General features: G+C 41.3%; 1 protein-coding gene across 2 annotated transcripts in view; it reads left to right on the top strand.

The window, feature by feature from the left end:
* Positions 1 to 20241, top strand: part of LOC134345844 (dedicator of cytokinesis protein 2-like) — a 1258793-nt gene that overhangs the window by 826676 nt on the left and 411876 nt on the right. For both annotated transcript variants that reach the window (XM_063047144.1, XM_063047146.1), the window contains one exon: positions 4446 to 4544. In XM_063047144.1, the coding sequence (XP_062903214.1) occupies positions 4446 to 4544 (99 nt within the window). The remainder of the gene's footprint in view (positions 1 to 4445; positions 4545 to 20241) is intronic.

The raw sequence follows: 20241 nt of genomic DNA on the forward strand, positions 1-20241 counted from the left end.
TACAAGGACGGGTTTCAATAGAGGATAATTTCCATCTGTTGGTTTCAGTGACCATTTCTGTACTGGTAATGTTTTACATCATCTTCCAACTTCACAATCAACTGTGTGAGTGAAAGCTTGTATTATTGAATCTCACATCAGAGTTTGGCATCAAAATATTCTGCAGTTAAAAGGATTATGGATGTGCATTTTACATCAGATAGATTTGCAAAGGGAGGCAGATGGATAGGGTGATGAGGGAATTTCAGATCTGACTTGATTAGTTTGGACTGGATTTATCACTTGTCCAACAAACCATGCAGCAAAATGCGTTGTTTGCGTTAACAGCCAACACGACCTTTAGATGTGCTGGGGGCAGCCCACAAGTGTCGACAACATTCTAGCGCCAACATGGCTTCCCCAGACTTGCCAACCCCAGTGCTTCATCCCTCAGAGTTTGATCTCCAGATTTGCTGCCCTTGGGACCTGAACGTCTGAGCTTCAACCTCTGTGCTCGCCACAATTGGAATCTCGGCCTCTGAGCTTCGACCTCTGTGCTCGCCACAATTGGAATCTCGGCCTCTGAGCTTCGACCTCCGGACTCTAACCCTAATTTTCCAACCTCTGGATTTTGAGGACCTCCGACCATCATAAATAACTATGTTCTTCGGAAGAGCTATCCAGTCCAGAACCAATAGGATTATCATGCAGTTAATGGGTTTCTGTAGAGAGACAGATTTTCTCATTTGAGCTAATTTTGAAAACATTTCCTGGTCAATGCTCTTATCAACTGACAAAGTGAGAGATCATTACCACTAATGATGGATACATTAAAGATTATCTTTATTTGTCACATGTACATTGAAATATACAGTGAAATGTGTCGAGGACTTGCTGGGGGCAACCTGCAAGTTCTGCCATGCTTCTGACGCCAACAGAGCATGCCCATAACTTACTATCCCTAACTCGTGTATCTTTTGGGTTGTGGGAAGAAACCGGAGCACCCAGAGGAAAGCTAAAAGAAAATTGAATCAATCCGCATTTGTTATAGATCCAAAGTATTGCAGTAAGAGCCTACTTTGCCTGTTCATCGAAAGCCATTGCCCTATGGGATTGGCCCATTTAAGGAGCATTGCAGCCATTCCGCTAGCTGCCATGTAGCTGATGTCATCATGGTGTGGCAGAATATGAATCTAGCACGCTGAAAACACACTCTTGTCTTTTCGTTCTCCGGGTCACCATGGACCGGTGATCATGACCGGTGCCATGGAAATGATGGAAGTGTGCTGCAGTAAGAGAGAGCCCAGGTGCACACTTTAGATGAGTATTTCCCACTGTGTGTAACTTGAGTAGTTTACTGAATGCTTAGTGTTTGTCGTGTGCTGTGAATAAATGGTTATCTTATTTATCGGCAGCAAATGTCTTCTGTCCCCTCTCACTGAACCTGCGAACCTGATTTCACACAACACAAGCTCACAGAAAAATTGTATAAGAATTGCAGGACAAATCTATTGACACTGAACCCCATTTACAGCCCCCTCATAACTTTTCCATTTGCTACTTTCACTCTGACAATGCCTGGCTAAGGAAAATTGTGTTGGCCTCATACTATGAATGGCTGTACGATTACTGTGTCAAGAAAGAGGTCAGTTTGACAGCAGAGGATGCTCCATTTTGACCTGATTTTGTGCTGAATAATGGCAGTGGAAAGTTTGTTAAAAAGACAGCTTCGAGAAATGCTCTTTTTTTAAATGGTTGGTGTACTTTTACTGAGAGGAAGTGTAGATCTTTAAATTCTTAAAGTTTTAATGAGACCTTTTGGAGAGAGATTAATCTGAAACTTTATAGCCACAAACAATCTGCTGGAAGAACTGAGCCAATCGAATGGCATCTGTGGGAGGACAGAAATTGTCAAACTCTGAAACAGATCCTGGTGTGTTGTTGCTCTAAACTCCAGAATCTGTTGTCTCATTGTGTCTGTTCTGATTAAAGGTTTCAATGCCGAGATGCAGGGATTTGATAGACTGGGAATGTTCTCTCTGGAATAGAGGCGACTGGAGGGTGACATGATGGAAGTACAGTATAGAAGATTGGAGAGACACAGACAGAGTAGATAGAATCTTTTTCCCATGACAGGGAAATCAGAGACTTAGGAGGCAAAGGCTTAAGGTAAGCGGAAGGAGATTTAAAGGGGATGTGAGAGATAAGGTTTTCTGACAGCGATTGGTTGATATCCAGAACATGCAGCCTGTGAAGGTGGGGGTATTAGAAAAAATCATTATATTTAAGAGGCATTTAAATAGTCGAGGCACACAGAGCAAATGTAGGAGAGTGGGATGAGTGTAGATAAGCAGAGAGGTCGGCATTAACATAAGACCATTAGGCCATTTAGCCCATCGAGTCTGTTCTGCAATTCCATCATGGCTGGTTTGTTACCCCTCTCAACCCCATTCTCCTGATTTCTCCCCATAACGTTTGATGCCCTTACAAACCAAGAGCCTATCGGCCTCTACCTTAGACACTCCTAATGACACACCCACAGCTATTTGTGGCAATGATTTCCATAGATATCTGGCTAAAAATTTCCTTTTATTTCTTTTCGAAAGGGATGTCCTTCTATTCTGAGGCTGTGCCCTCTGGTTCTAGATTTTTCCCGCTATTGGAAACATCTTCTACACGTCCACTGTACCTAGGCCTTTCAATATTTGGTAGGTTTCAATGAGATCCCCGTCATTCTTCTGAACTCCAGTGAGTACAGGCCCAGAGCCATCAAACACTCCTCATATATTAGCCTTTTCATTCTGAGATCATTTTTGTAAATGTCATCTGAACCCTCTCCATCCTTTCTCAGATAAGGTGCCCAAAGCTGCTGCTTATATTTTTCCAAATGTGATCTGACCAATGCCTTATAAAGCCTCAGCATTGCATCTTTGTTTTTATATATTAGTCCTTTCAAAATGAATATTAATATTAGAACATAACCCAGAAATTAAAAATTATAGCACAGTACAGGCCCTTTATCCCTCGATGTTGTGCAGCCCTTTTAACTTTCTCTAAGATCAATCTAACCCTTCTTTCCGATATAACCCTCCATTTTTCTATCATCCATCTGCCTATCTAAGTGTTTCTTAAATGTTCCTAATGTATCTGACTCCACACCACACCAGGCAGGGTGGTCCACCCATCTACATTACAATTGCCTTCCTTACTACTGACTCAACCTGCAAGTTAATGTTTAGGGAATCCTGCATGAGGACTCCCAAGTCCCTTTGCGACTCTGGTATCTGAATTTGTTCTCCATTTTGAAAATAGTTCATGCCTTTATTCCTCCTTCTGAAGTGCATGACCACACACTTCCCCACACGGTATTCCATCTGCCGCTTCTTTGTCCATTCTCCCAATCTGTCAAAGTCCTTCTGCAGGCTTCCTGCTTCCTCAACACTACCCGTCCCTCCATCTAACTCATCCATAAACTTAGCCAGAAAGCCGTCAACTCTGTCATGATGGTCCAAAGGATCCACCTCTGTGCAGGACAACTTTATAAGATAGATAGAACACTTAGATATGCAGATGGATGAAGTACCCTTTGTTAGTAAAGTAATAGCTGCTCAGATCTTTGCTTCATCTTTACTTTACTGCCTGTTCCTCCTTGTTACCTTTGCTTCTTCAACTGCCCAAATATCCATCTTAGCCTTGGAAAGCGTTTAATGATTCAGCAGGCAGCTGCCACTGGTGGAGAATTTCCAAGGCTCACATCTCACTGAGAGTAGAAATTCCTTCTCATCTCATTTCTAAATGGTTAAGGAACTAATCACCCACTCTGACACCTCTCTGGAGAATTAACCCCTTAAGCTTAGATTTTACCACCAGTGGAAACATCTTCTGACCATCTGCTCCGACAAAGGGCCAAATATGTGTTTCCATAGGACTCTGCCGCAAACTTTTCCTTACCTCAGGCTCCAGTCTCAACCCATCCTCTCTTCTCCACTTCGTACCAGCTGTCATCCTGATGCAGGGTCTCAAACAAAACAGTTTCTTCCACTCCTCCACCATCGCAGATGCTGCTCAACCCACTGAGTACTTCGAGCGAATTGTTTGTTGCTCTGTTGTACTGTTTCCTAATTGTTGTATTTTGAAATCTAGCTAGATAGATGATCTTTTATTGAGAAGATGGTGTCAGTGATTCAAGAACAGTTTCTTTCCCTCTTCCATCTGATTCCTAAATGGTTATTGAACCCATGAATGTTACCTCACTTTCTTTTTATTATCTCTGTTTTTTCACTATTTTAAATTTAACTATTTGATATGCTTATATATACTTACTGTAATTGACTTTTTTTGTTGTATATTATAATGTATTGCAATGTACTGTTGCCACTAAACTGGCAAACTTCACGACATATGTCGGTGATATTAAACCTGATTCTGATTCCTCTCAAACTGACTCTATTCTCTTTTCTTTCCAGAGCAATTACGTGGCTTGTATGACAGCTATTCTCAGCCAAATGGAATATGCGCATTATGTCAATTACATCAATATGTTCCAGACACGGCAGGACCTCATGGTATGTAACACCAGCAGACTTTCTTGCTTTATCCTCGCCTAAATGTAATTTTGCTTTTTAAATCCATGCCAATATTTTCCAAGCTGTTCAACGCAGGATTAACTTGCTGCCTGAGCATCCGTCGTTAAGGCACTGAGCTCCAGAAGTTAATCCTCCGTAGCCAGTGTGAAGATTATGAAAAATAACTTCACCTTTTCCAGGAGGAGTTAACATGGAACCTAGAACAGGATGGCTCTGGATAGGCCATTTGGCCCACATGTTGAGCTGATCTTGATAGCAATTTGTACGAAATGACCTTGTATTTCGTCCATATCTATCATTCTAAGTGTCCATCTAAAAGCATCTTAAACTCCAACAGACTGCCTGCTTCCACTGTTACCTTGATAACCCATCCCAGGCACCTTCCCCTCCTACCTCTCACAGTGTCTTTAAACTCACCCCCGTAACCTCTCGTGTTCAATATTTCTTCCTTGGGGGAAAAAAATTCTAACTCCCTACCCTCGTTATTTAAAAAAAAAGTCTGTAAGGTCTTCCCTCAGCCCCTGACACTCTAGGGATAACAACCTAAGTTTAACATAGAACACGCAGATAGAATGATACATCTTGCGATATGCTCAGACACATCATCAGTGACGTAACCCAGGGTCACAGGGTGTTTTGGGTCTTTCAACATCAGACATACTCACCTGCGCACAGAAAATTACTGAACCATAAAGACCCTGCGGTACACAATATTGTGCATAACATTCAACTTCTCTAAGATCAATCCAACCCTTCCCTTCTACATAGCACTTAACGTACTCTAAAATCAATCCAGCCCTTCCCTCCTACATAGCGCTTAACGTACTCTAAAATCAATCCAGCCCTTCCCTCCTACATAGCGCTTAACGTACTCTAAAATCAATCCAGCCCTTCCCTCCTACATAGCGCTTAACGTACTCTAAAATCAATCCAGCCCTTCCCTCCTACATAGCGCTTAACGTACTCTAAAATCAATCCAGCCCTTCCCTCCTACATAGCGCTTAACGTACTCTAAAATCAATCCAGCCCTTCCCTCCTACATAGCGCTCCATTTCTCTATCATCCACATGCTTATCTAAAAGATTCTTAACTGCTCTGAATGTGTTTGCCTCTACCACCACCCCTGGGAGAGCACCCACCGCTCTCTGTGTAAAGAATTTGCCTCTGACATCTCTCTTATACTTTCCTCCAGTCACCTTAAAATGATGCCCCCTTGTATTAGCAGTTTCCACCCTGGGAAAAAGTGTCTGGCTGTCTACTCTTTCGGTGCCACTTGTCAAGTTCAGGTTCCAGTTGCGGTGTATTGTCATGTAACTGTACGTACGTACAACCAAACTAAACAACATTCCTGCGGACCACGGTGCACCCACAAAACATATCTCACACAGTGGCACATAAACTAAAATATTACTATGAGTACTGTACGTTAATAATATATAATTGAAAATGCAACACAGGTAAAAAAATAAACAGTAAACAGCTCGCTGTCCTAGTAATGAGATCTCGATGGTGGCAGGCTATTCATTAATCTCACAGCCTGAAGAAGCTGTAACCCAGTCTGACAGTTCTACCCAGGGCATCACGTACACCTCTATCAAGTCACCTCCCATCCTCCTTCACTCCAAAGAAAAAAGCCCTTGCTCCTTCAATCTTTCTTCATAAGACATGTTTCCTGATTCAGGATGCATCCAGATGAATCTCCTTTGCACCCTCTACCACAATCTTTACATCCTTCCTATAATGGAGCATCCAGAATGGAGCATAATGGGAATACTGTGTAGAAAAAATGAAAGTATTTTTTATGCCAACCATTTCACTAATTGCTAGTCAGCTCTAACTGATCCTTCAACAGAATTGGCTTGTTAATAAACCCTGAAGCCTTATAAGACATTGGCCAGACCACACTTGGAGTATTGTGGGCAGTTCTGGGCCCCTTATCTAAAAAAAAAAGATGTGCTGGCATTGGAGAGGGTCCAGTTCATGAGAAAGATCCCGGGAATGAAACGGGTAAGGCATGAGGAGCATTTACACGAGGAATTCTGCAGATGCTGGAAATTCAAGCAACACACATCAAAGTTGCTGGTGAACACAGCAGGCCAGGCAGCATCTCTAGGAAGGGGTACAGTCGACGTTTCAGGCCGAGACCCTTCGTCCCGAAACGTCGACTGCACCTCTTCCTAGAGATGCTGCCTGGCCTGCTGCGTTCACCAGCAACTTTGATGAGGAGCATTTGATGGTTGTACTCGCTGGAGATAAGAAGAATGGGGGCGTGGGGGAAATCACATTGAAATCTATCAGATATTGAAAGGCCTAGATAGAGTGGACTTGGAGAGGACATTTCCCATAGTGGGCGAGTATAGACCAGAGGGCACAGCCTCAGAATAGAAGGATGTCTTTTTGGAGCAGAGATGAGGAGGAATTTCATTAGCCAGAGGGTGCCAAATCTGTGGAATTCATTGCCACAGATGGCTGTGGAGGCCAAATCATTGAGTATATTTAAAGTGGGGTTTGATAGGTGTTCAAAGTACCGAGGGAGATGGCAAGGGAATTGGGTTGAGACAGATAATAAATTGGCAGAGCAGACTCAGTGAGCTGAATGACTCCACAACTGATAGTGAGTGCCTATTTACAGAGCAAAGTAACCATCTGTGGCAATCAACTCCACAGATTCGTCAGTCTCTAGCTAAAGAAATTCTTCCTCATCTCTGTTCCAAAGAGATATCCTTGTATTCTGCTGTGCCCCAGGTCCTAGGCTCCACCACTATTGGAAACACATTCTCCCCATCCACTCTATCTAGGCCTCTCAGTTCAGGAAAGGAATTAGTTCAGTTCTCCTTAGTTGCAATCCCAACTTTATAATAGCAAAGTCACAATGAATGGACTGACCTCTATAGCAGGTACCAGGCTGAAGGCTTTTCCAAACTGAATGACTCCATTAAGGACTGTGGATTACAGCTTTTATATGTATTTTTGTGTTTGGTTTATTGATCCGACAACACAAATCAGCTTAGCCATCAAATACTTTGGAGCTTAAATTTCTGAAAATGCAGCTGACGTGGTAAATGATTCTGGGCCATTTCACTTGCCACAATTTAATAGATAATCTTCTTTAAAAACGGCATTGCAAAAATGTAAAAGCACATTGATAATCAGTTTTCACTTTGAAGATATGGGCCTGCTCACAGCACATCATGAATTAGTTCTGCTTTATCCATGTAACCAGACAGTCACTAGAGTTTAGAAGAATGGGGGGATGGGGAACCTCATTGAAATATATTGAAAGACCTTGAGAGAGTAAATGTCTAGATGTTTTCCTATAGTGGGGGAGTCTAGGACCAGAGGCCACAGCCTCAGAACAGAATAATGTCTGTTTAGATCTGAGATGAGGAGGAATTTCTTTAGCCAGAGAAAAGTGAATCTGTGGAATTATTGCCACAGGTGGCTGTGAAGACCAAGTTATTGGATATATTTAAAGCAGAGGTTGATAGGTTCCTGATTAGTAAGGGCGTCAAAGGTCTTGGAAGGAAGGCAGGAGAATAGAGTTGAGAGGGTTAATAAATCAGGCATGATGGAATGGTGGAGCAAACTTAATGGGCTGAAAGGTCTTATTCTGCTCCCATGTTTTGTGCTCTTATTTATTTAGTGAGTGCGTATTTGCTGAGCAAAGTAACAGCCTCCTTGTGAGCTAAATCAAGGTCATTATGTGGCCCTTGGGTCTCATGAGAGGAAAATCGTGAATAACAGACAACACAATATGTATGTGACAACACACAAAATGCAGCAGGATCTCAATGGGTCAGGGAGCATTCATGGAGGTACATGGGCTGTTGACATTTTGGGTCATCTGAACTGAGACTTCATCCGGAATTGGGACAGCCTGTCCAGATGAAAGGTTTTATCCTAAAATATTTCCTTGCACAGACACACCCTGACCCATTGAGTTTGCCCAGCACTTTATGTGTTACTCCAGACCCCAGCATCTGCCATCTCATGTGTCTATCCATTTTGTTCCTTCAGCTTACAGAGAGGGTTAGCATGAAGACTCAAACAGGGGTTATTGTCTATATATATAGTCTAGATAAGAGCAGGGGTTCCCAACCTATCTGTATTGTCCACATCTCTTCAGGATCAGAGCAATATAGATAGATCGGTTTGATCCTGAAGAGATAGATAAGTGTTGGATCTGGAGATAATATTGTTCAGAAGGTTCTTTGGAAGTCAAGAACAAGTCAAAGATGTTTTGGTTATAGCCATTGTTCAAATGTTCATAAGAAAGAAATGATAATAAAGCACAGTAGCAGGTAACTAACTCACGCTCTAACCAACTCACTCTACTGTAAGTAAGGAGGAAAGAAAGAACATAAACAAAAAACAAGGAAAGACAAAAATTAAATTGCTTCGTGGTGGTACCTGCATTGAAAACTAGCTCAGACTAGATAGATAAGAAAATTATTTTGGTAAGAACAGCTTATGAAATTTATGCTGACGTGACAAAGGCTGCAGACTACAAAACTACAAAAAACACAGAGCCAGATGACTAAGTATCTACCAAACATTTACAAACAGTTGACTGCACAAATATTTAAGCAACCATAAGAAAAGCTAAACTACAAAATAACAAGTTAGACTCATCCAACATTACCCCCTTTAATTCCAAATCACAATTTTGAATCATTACATCTGAAAATTAAGAGGTAGAAAAATTTGCAAAACCAGCATCGAATATAAAACTTAATCAACCCAAATTATAAGAACATTAAAGTGTACTCGTATATCACCATTATCATCATTATGTGTTGTGCTGTATGACGTGGGCAATCATGGTCTTCCATCTGCCTTTAATCTGAGAAGTTCTAATAAGTTCTTCAAAACTTGTGACTGTCCATCCTTTGATATACTGTAACTCAAGAATGTCATGCGCCATTGACCGTGACTTTCTTCCATCAATTTTTCCAATCACTGTAAGATGTTTGAGCTTCTCTTTCTTCAGTACATGTCCCAGAAATTCTAGCTGCCATCTCCTGATTGATGATATCAGCTCTCTTCTTATTCCACCTTTTGCAACATTTCTTCATTTCAACATTTGTTACTCTGTCCTCCTGGAGAAGGACTCGTACAGCTATATCATACTCAGGTGATTTTTTTCATGCAACACACCGAAAATGCTGGAGAAACTCAGCAAGTCCGGCAGCATCTATGGAGAGGAATAAAGAGTTGACATACTTGGCCTTGAAACATCGTACGTTTCTTCCCCTCAACAGATGGTGCTAAACTTGCTGAATTCCTCCCGCATTTTGTTTGTATTGCCTCAGATTTCCAGCAGCTGCAGAATCTCTTGCATTTATGAATTGTTCTTATGGTTAGGGACACTCCTCATCTCCATCCTAAATCTACCCTCTCATAGCTGGAAGCAAAGTCCCTCAGTTCTCATCTCACCGACCAGTGCAACTTTCTTGCCCCTCTCTCATCTATCCCTTTCATAATTTTATATGTTTCTATAAGATCCCTTCTCATTCTTCTGAATTGCCATGAGTATATTCCCCTATTCAATCTCTCCTCATTGGCTATCTCCCTCTACACCACCTTCAGATATCTGTGTGTGAGTGTGTGTGTGTGTGTGTGTGTGTGTGTCTGTCTGTGTGTGTGTGAGTGCGTGTGTCTGTGTGTGTGTGTGTGTGTCTGTGTGTGAGTGTGTGTGTGTGTGTGTCTGTGTGTGTGTGTGTGTCAGTGTGAGTACGTGTGTGTGTGTCTGTGTGTGTGTGTGTGTGTGTGCGCGTGTGTGTGTGCGTGTGTGTGTGTGTGTGTGAGTGTGAGTGTGTCTGTGTGAGTGTGTGCGTGTGTGTGTGTGTCTGTGTGTGAGTGTGTGTGTGTGTGTCTGTGTGTGTGTGTGTGTCAGTGTGAGTACGTGTGTGTGTGTCTGTCTGTGTGTGTGTGAGTGCGTGTGTATGTGTGTGTGTGTGTGTCAGTGTGAGTACGTGTGTGTGTGTGTGTCTGTGTGTGTGTGTGTGTGTGTGTGAGTGTGAGTGCGTGTGTATGTGTGTGTGTGCGTGTGTGTGTGTGTGTGAGTGTGAGTGTGTCTGTGTGAGTGTGAGTGCGTGCGTGTGTGTGTGTGTGTGTCTGTGTGTGAGTGTGTGTGTGTCTGTGTGTGTGTGTGTCAGTGTGAGTACGTGTGTGTGTGTCTGTCTGTGTGTGTGTGAGTGTGAGTGCGTGTGTATGTGTGTGTGTGTGTGTCAGTGTGAGTACGTGTGTGTGTGTCTGTGTGTGTGTGTGTGTGTGTGTGTGTGTGTGAGTGTGAGTGCGTGTGTGTGTGTGTGTGTGTGTGTGTGTGTGTGTGTGTGTGTTAAATTAAATAAGTAGTGCAATAAGAGGAAAATAAAGTATAACACGAGGAAATCTGCAGAGGCTGGAAATTCAAGCAACACACACAAAAAATGCTGGTGAACGCAGCAGGCCAGGTAACATCTATAGGAAGAGGTACAGTCGACGTTTCAGGCCCTTCTTCAGGACTAACTGAAAGAAGAGATAGTAAGAGATTTGAAAGTGGGAGGGGGAGGGGGAGATCCGAAATGATAGGAGAAGACGGAAGAGGGACGATGGAGCTAAGTCCCTCTCACTATAACTCCTTGCCCATCCTCTGGGCTCCCCTTCCCCTTTCTTTCTCCCTAGGCCTCCTGTCCCATGACCCTCTACCTTCTCCAGCCTCGTATCCCTTTTGCCAATCAACTTTCCGGCTCTCAGCTCCTCTAGCAATAAAGACCAATATTCCATTACCTTCTTCATAGGGGGTAGGTTTTCAGATTTCTGGATCATTAAAATCTCTTATGGGGAAGTTTGACCTGTACAAAAAGGATAGGTTACACCTGAACCCGAGATGGACAGGTTTGCTAGAGCTGTTGAGGAGGGTTTAAAGTAAGTTGGCACAGGATGGGAGCTGGAGTGATGCGGCCGAGGATGGGTTAGTTAGTATACGAGGCAATGCAGTGTTTCATGAGATTGCGAGGAAGGACAGGCAGATGATAGGGAAAAAATTGCATTATGTGGAATGAGGTGAAGTGTAAGATGGGGACAAAATCAAAAAGGGTGAAGAATACAAGGCTGAAGGTGTTATGTTAGAATGCACATAGTATACAGAATAAGGTAGATGTCTTGCAGCAGATTTAGAGATTGGCAGGTATGATGTTAAGGGCATCACTGAGATGTGGCTGAAAGAAGATCATAGTTGGGTGTTTAACATCCAAGGATACAGTTTGTATCTTACAGACAGGCAGGCAGAGAATGTGGGGTGGCTCTGTAGGTAAAAAATGAAATCAACTCCTCAGAAAGAGGAGACATGAGCTCAAAAGGTGTAGAATTGTTGAGGGTAGTGTTAAGAAACTGCAAGGGTAAAAGGACCCTGATGGAAGATATATACAGGCACCTGAACAATAGCCAAGATGTGGGATGTAAATTTCAACAGGAAGTAGAAGAGGTAGGAAATAAGGGTAATAGCATGATTTCAAAATATGGGTAGGTTGGGAAAATCACATTGGTGCTGGGTTCTAAGAGAGTGAATTTGTGGAATGCCAACATAATAGATTATGGTTATTCCACTAGGGGAAAGACAATACTATATTGGGTGTTGTGTAATAAACTAGATTTGATTAGGGAGCTTAAGGTAAAGGAAATCTTAGGAGACAGTAATCAAAATATGATAGAATTCACCCTCCAGTTTGTGACAGAGAAGTTAAAATCAGATGTTTCAGCGTTACAGTGTAAAGGCAATTATTGAGGAATGAGAAATGAGCTGGCCAAAGTTGATTCGATGACAACAGAACAGCAACACAGAGGGCATATAATATAGCAAAAATTAGTGGGAAGTTAGAGGATTGGAAAGCTTTCAAAAACCAACAGAAGACAACTTAAAACAGTATAAGGAGAGAAAAGATGAAGTTAAGTGAGCCAATAATATTAAAGAGGATACCAAGATTTTGTCAGATATACTGTATAAAAAGAGAGGTGAGAGTAGATATCGAACCATTAGAAAATGATACTGGAGAGGTAGTAATGGAGGTCACTTAAATTGCAGACAAAGTAAATAAGCATTTTGCATCAATCGTCACTGTGGTAGGCATGAGCAGTGTGTCAGAAATTCGAGAGTGTCAGGGGGCAGAGATGAGTGTAATTGCCTGACAAATCTGTCGTAATTCTTTGAGGAAATAACAGGCAGGATAAACATAGGAGAGCTAATGGATGTTATTTACTTGGATTTTCAGAATTCCTTTTACAAGGTATCACAGTAAAAATACTAGCAAACTGTAGACAGAAGTTTGGCAGAAGGCGAAGAATTAGAGTAAAGGAAGCCTTTTCTGGCTGACTGCCGATGACTAGTGGTGTTGTACAGAGGTCTGTGTTGGGACTGATTCTTTTTACATTATACGTCAACGACTTGGATGATGGAATTGATGGCTTTGTGGCAAAGTTTGCAGATGATATGAAGATAGGTGGGGGGGGTCAGGTAGTTTTGAGGAAGTAGAGAAGTTACAAAAGGACTTAGATAAATTAGGAGATTGGGCAAAGAAATGGCAGATGGAATACAGTATTGGGAAGTTTATGGTCATGCACTTAAGTAGAAAGAATAAAGGAATAGGCTATTTTCCAAAACAGAGTAATTTCAAAAATCAGAAGAGCAAAGAGACTTGAGAGTCCTCATGCAGGATGTCCTGAAGGCTAACTTGCAGTTTGCATCAGTAGTAAGGAAGGCAAATACAATGTTAGCAATCATTTGGAGAGCACTAGAATATAAGAGCAAGGATGTGATGCTGAGGCTTTATAAAGCTTTGGTCAGACCACACTTGGAGTATTGTGAATAGTTTTGGGCCCCTTAACTAAGAAAGAAATGCTGGGATTAGAGACAGTCCAGATCAGTTTCACAAGAATGATTCCAGGAATGAAAGGGTTAATGTTTGAGCTGCATTTGATGACTCCAGGCCCATATTCACTGGACTTTAGAAGAATGAGGTGGGGGGGGGGGGTTCTCATTGAAACCTATTGAATATTGAAAGGCATGGACAGGGTGGATGTGGAGACAATGTTTTGCAATAGTGGGTAAGAGTAGGACCAGAGAGCACAGCCTCAGAATAGAGGGACGTCCATTTAGAACAGAGATGAGAAGGAATTTCTTTAGCCAACGGGTAGAGAATCTTTGGAATTCATTGCCACAGACGACTGTGGAGGCCAAGCCATTGGGTATATTTAAAGCAGCAGTTGATAGGATCTTGATTAGTAAGGTCATCAAAGGCAGGAGAATGGGGCTGAGAGGAGTAATAAATCAGCCATAATGGAGTGGCAGAACAGACTGGATGGGCTGAGTGGCCTGATTCTGCTCCTATGGCTTTTGGTCTCATAGTTTTACAATCTGTTGCAGCTGACTTTTAAGATTGAGGCACAAATGCTCTCAAGTCAGTCTGCATAACAACAGACTACAATCTTTCACCAGTTAGATAATAATCTGATCTTCTATTTTTTCTTCCACAGTGGATGATCTCATATTTGCCAACATGTACTCCATCAGCCAACCCTTTCCCACTCACTTAACCTACAGATACTATTAAAGAAGCTATTTACAATGACTGAGAACTTGTTTGCCTTGGAACATAGAAAACCTTTTCTTTAATAGTGTACTCTATTAACAGAGTAACAGAGCATAGAAACAGGCCCTTTGTTCCGGCTTGTCCACATTTGACCTTGATCCCTAGTTTGGGCACATGCCTCTAAATCCTTTCTATGGAGATGCCTTTTAAATGTTGTTATTTCATCTGCCTCATCCATTCTCTCTGGCATTTTGTTCCATATACACACACCACACTCTATGTGAAGAATTTGTCTCGCGGGTCCCTTTTAAATCTTTCCCTTCACCTTGAAACTCTGCCCTCCTGAATTCTATTCCCCTTCACTGAGAAAAAGACATTGTATGTTCAGCCTATTTACATCACGGTCTGCAGAAGCCTCTTATGGTGAAATACTGTATCCTTTCATCCTATTATGTCCCTTATGATTTTGGAGGAATAGATAGGATGAATAAACAAGTCTATTTCTCTACAAAGTTACCCCCTCAATCTCCTAGCCTGCACAACATTACCTGTAATCCAGGGCCTCGAGTCCTGGCAGCATCACATATTTTTTCTTTCCACTAATTCAAGTTTAATTATGTCTTTCCTGTGACAGGATGTCCAAAAATGGACATAATACTCCAGGTGTGACCTCACTAATGTCTTGTACAATTGCTGCATAATGACCCTACACCAATACCGTACTGAACATCCTGACTGATGAAGGCCTGTGTGTTAAATGCCGTCTTCGCCAACATGTCTCCCCGTGAAACTACTTTCAACACACTATGGACTAAGTCCCCTCTGTTCCACGGCTTTGAAGACAAAACATGATTGCCTTGGCCACAGCATCAATACCCATTGCTTCAGCACCTTTTGGAGCTGGGGGCTGTGGTGGTTAACTGCACATTCAGCTTTTAAACTGCCTTGAAGTTTGGCAGATGTGGAGACTCCAACATGCAACATTCCGACCAGGTTCAGAAACAGTTATTACCCCTCAGCCATCAGGCTTTTGTACCAGAGGGGATAACTTCACTTGCCCCATCACTGAAATGTTCCCACAATCTATGCACTCACGTTCAAAGGCTCTTCATCGATATTTATTGTTGAGTGAGTTATTTATTTGTTTGTTTGTTTGTTTATTTTTCCTTTTTTAAATTTCCTTTTTGCGTTTGACAATTTGTTCTCTTTAGCACACTGGTTGTCTTGTTGGTGCAGTCATTTGTCGTGTTTCCTATATTTACTGTAAATGCTTGCAAGAAAATGAATCTGAGGGCTGTATACGGTGACATGTAGGTACTTTGACAATAAATTTATTTTGAGCTTTGAAGTTTTATAAAGCAACTAAACAATAGCTGCAAAACCAAGCCACTCTGTTTAACAAGATAAGAACCCATGGTATTACAGGAAAGGTACTAGTGTGGATAGAAAATTTTCTTTGAACTTTGGTCGGGGAACTGTAATGGAAATAGTATTAAGAGATTATTTTTGGGGTGACTTTACAATGGTTCACATTACATCACTCATTGCATGATCTTCGTCACAGTAATAATTTAATAATAATTAATAATGTTACTTTAGTGCTAGCTGGAGTTTTTTTGTCAAACTCTATAAGTACTAAAGCAGATGAATTAGACACCTATATTAAAACATCACACATTTGGGAAAATATTGAACAGTTACACTTGAATCCAATGTTGGGTGGCATGCTAGTGTATTAGTTAGTGTCTCATTTTACAATGTCACCAACCTACATTCAAGGTTTAAAGTTCAAAGTAAAGAGTATCAGAGTACATACATGTCATCACATTCAACCCTGAGATTCTTTTTCTGTGGGCATACTTAGCAAATCTATAGAACAGTAACTGTTAACAGGGTCTGTAAACTGTAAACAAACTGCAAATGCAGTTTATAAATAAATAGCAATAAATATTGAGTATGAAATAACAATATAAAAAATAGTCCTTAAATGAGTGTTGTTATACTCTTTTGTTCAAGAGCCCGATAGTTGAGGGGTAGTAATTGTTCTTGAACTTGGTGGTGCTAGTCCTGAGGCTCTTGTACCTTCTACCTGATGGCAGCAGTGAGAAAGGAGCATGGCCCGGGTGGTGATGACGGATGCTGCTTTTCTACAGCAGCGCTTCATGTAGATGTGCGCAATGGTTAGGACGGTTTTATCCTTGATGAACTGGGCCGAACTCACTACCTTTTGTAGGATTTTCCATTCAAAGGCATTGGTGTTCCCATACCAGGCTGTAATGCAGCCAGTCAACACACTTTCCATCAGAGATCTATAGAAGTTTGCCAAGGTTTTTGGTGGACATGCCGTATCTCCACAGATTGCTGAGGAAGTAGAGGTGCTGTCATGCTTTCTTCGCAACTATATTTGTATGATATGTCCAGGACACGTCCTCTGATATAGTGAGGCACAGTGCAAATGCAGGCCACAAAGGAAGACCTCTCGAAGCATCCCAGACAACCTTGACAATATACAGATCTGTTGACAGTTTGAGAAACACTGATGGGGCTATGCATTTTCCTGTTGAATTTTTAAACACTTTGTCATCACCTGGTTTGCCATTACATAAGACCATAAGACTCCAGGGCCCTACCATTCTCTGTGGAAATGTTGCCCTAGTTTAACTTACCAAAATGCAACCAATCACACTTGACAGTTAATTTCCATCTGCCATCCCTTGGTCTACTTTCCTAGTTGTTCCAGATCCTGTTGTAATCTTAAATGATCGTTATTTTTTCCACTGTTCACTGCACCGTTAATTTTGGTGTCTGCAAAAACTTACTAGCCTTGCCTACTTGATCCCTGTGGTCACAAGTCTCCAAACTAAGGAGCAACCCTCCACTTCCACTCTCTAAGTCTTATCACTAGGCCAATCTTGTATCCAATTGGCTAGCTCACTTTGGATCCTACAGTACTGTGCAAAAGCCTTAGGCATATACATGGGTGTAATTGGACCACGCAGACTCATTGAGCCAGAAGGGCCTGTCACCATGCTGCATTTAAAAAAATAATAAGACAACGGAGCAAAATTAGGCCATTCAGCCCATCGAGTCCGCTCCACATAATCTTGAACTAAGAGGAGCCCAATCATTGCTACTTAAGAATTTGAATCCACCAATACAGTGCATCGGCAAAGGATTATCAGTTCAGAAATTACTAGTACATGAGGCTAAAAGAATGCCTGGTGGCAATGTTGGGCCAAATGCCTTCATCTCTCAGATATCAATTACCTCACTGTCATAGCATCATTACAACATGGAAACAGGTCCCTCAGCCCAATTCCAATTTATTTCTCTACATAGATGTCGCCTGACCTGCTGAATTCCACCAGTATTTTGTGAGTGTTGCCCAATTTGTCCATGGTGCTCACCAAGCTAGTCCCACTTCTCGCATTTAGCCTATATTCCTTGTAACCCCTCCTCTCCTTGTACTTATCCAAATGTCTTCTAAATGTTCTGATTGTACCTGCCTCAACTACTTGCTTGTTACAAATTCGCACCACTCTCTGTATGGAGAAGTTGCTCTCTCTGGGGTTGCTTTTATGTTTTTTTCTCCTCTCACCTTCAACCTTTGCCCCCAAATTTTTAATTCTCCTTCCTTGTGAAAAATACTTTGTATTCACCCTATCTCTGATCCTCATGATTTTATACTCCTTATGTATTGACCCGTTCGTCTCCTATGTTCCAAGCTCTCTCAATAACATGGTCCTTGGTTCCTAGCAGTCTCCTTGGTAATCTTTTCTGTACTCTTTCCAATTTTAATGATGTCTTTCTCATAACATGGTGATCAAAACTGTGCTCAATTCTCCTACTGCACTCTCACTATAGTGGACTCACTCTCAAGGACTCTTCGTTTCATGTTCTTGAAATTTATTGCTTATTTATTTTTTTTTATCTCAAGCTGATAAAACCTGAGGTATGGCATAGCCAAGCATTCTCATTTGTCAGTTCCTAGGAATCTTCAGACTATTCTAGTGCTGTTTAGTATTGTGGCTTTCTGGAGACTTACATAAATATTTCCGTGTAATCTAATCGTTTATAGCTATTGTGTAGTGATTTTGGGATGATAACCAGTTGTAGATATTACTATTGGGACAATGTATGCCCTGTTCATGTTCCATGGTCTTTGAAAATCCTCCTTCATTTTATAATATTTCTGGTGCTTTTCACTTATTGATTTCTGTATGTTATGTGTGTTTCGAATGGCTATGTCTATTAGTATGTTGTTCTTGTTTGTTTATTCTGTAATATTATATCCGGCTGGTTATTAAGGATTGATCTATCTGTAATAATGGATCTGTCATAGTATAATTTGTCAGACTCTGACTCTAATACTGGGTCAGGCCTGTATTTATAGTAAGGTATGGTGTCTTTTAAGCGTTTGTATTTTAAAGCAAGATTTTGGTGAATTATTTTTGCCACTTAATTGTGTCCGGATAAGTTATACCCTGTTTCAAAGAAACGTCTTGTTTCTCTGTACATTATATGGTTATATATGTTATATACATGTATGTAGTTAAATGACAAAAAACTTGACTTGACTTAATCAGATAGAGTTAAACTGCTGCAGGACCCTATAATGTCTTGGATTGTTCCTGGTTTCTCTTGGTATTTTCTTCATTTATCTCCTTGAATTTTTAGGTTATTATTATTTTTTTCTTTCTTTTTGTACTTGTACAGTTTGTTGTGTTTTGCACACTGGCTGAACACCCTGGTGGTCTAGTCTTTCGTTGATTCTGTTATGGTTATTGGACTTTTTGACGATGCCTGCAGGAAAATGAATCTCAGGGTTGCTTATGGTGATGTGTATATGCTTTGATAATAAATTTACTTTGAATTTTGTACAGCTGCAAAATAACATTCCAGGTTCTGAACTCAATGTCCTGACTGATGAAGGCTGATTTGCCATAATCCCTTTCCACCAGCCTGCCTATCCTAGCAATTGAGAAAAGAGTGCTTGGCTATGCCCATACCTCAGGTTTTACGAGCTACAGCTGAAAAAAAGGAATAAATAAATAGGCAATACATATCAAGAACATGAAATGTAGAGTCCTTGAAAGTGAACCCCCATTTTTGTGAGATTGCACTTGGAGTATTGTGACATTGTTTTTTGCAAACGATGTACTTGTAGCCCTAGGTCCCTCTGCTCCACAACACTCCCCAAGGCCCAACCAGCTGAAATTCCACCCTGGTCCGATTTCGTAAAATGTACGTTATCTGAATTGATATCCATTTGCCAATCTTCAGTCAACCTACCAAGGGGACTAAGTATACCCTGTAATTTTTGAAAGCTTTCTTCATTGTCTACAATATCAACTATTTTAATATCAAATTTATTAACCATTTATTTATTAACCAAGCCTTGTGCATTCACATGCAGATCATCTATCTGAATGAAAAACAACCAAGCAACAACCCCTGTTGCACACCACTAGCCACATGCCCCTAGTCCATGAAACAATCTTTGACTATAACTCTGTGCTTCCTACTATAATTCCAATGATGAATTCCATTAACTATCTCTCTCTGGATCCCCTGTGATCTAACCTTCCAGACTATCCTGCCATGTGAGATCTTGCAAAAGTCCTTTAGACCAGAGGTTCCCAATTTGGGATCTACGAACTCCTCGGTTAACGATAGGGGTTCACGGCATAAAAAAGGTTGGGAACCCATGATATAGACAATGTCCACTGTCCTACCCTCTGTGAACTCTTTGAGAACCTCTAAATGATTTCTCAGCCTTCACCATGCACAAAGTCGTGCTGACTATCCATGATAAGGTCTTACCTGTCCTAGTGATGATAGATCTTGTCCTTCGGAATACCCTCCAGTAACTTACCCACCACTGATGTCAGGCTCACTGGCTTGTGTTTGTTCTTTTCTTAGACAGTGGTAGAATATTAGCCGATGCCTGTGAGGAGTTTATACATTTTCCTTGTAATTGTGTGTGTTTCCTCTGGGTGTTCCGGTTTCCTCCCACATTCCAAAAACATACCAATTGGTAGGCTAATTGGTCATTGTAAATTGTCCCGTGATTAGGCAAGGTTTAAATTGGGGATTGCTAGGTGACA

Source organism: Mobula hypostoma, chromosome 4 (genome assembly GCF_963921235.1).
Source record: "Mobula hypostoma chromosome 4, sMobHyp1.1, whole genome shotgun sequence".
Lineage (NCBI taxonomy): Eukaryota > Metazoa > Chordata > Chondrichthyes > Myliobatiformes > Myliobatidae > Mobula > Mobula hypostoma.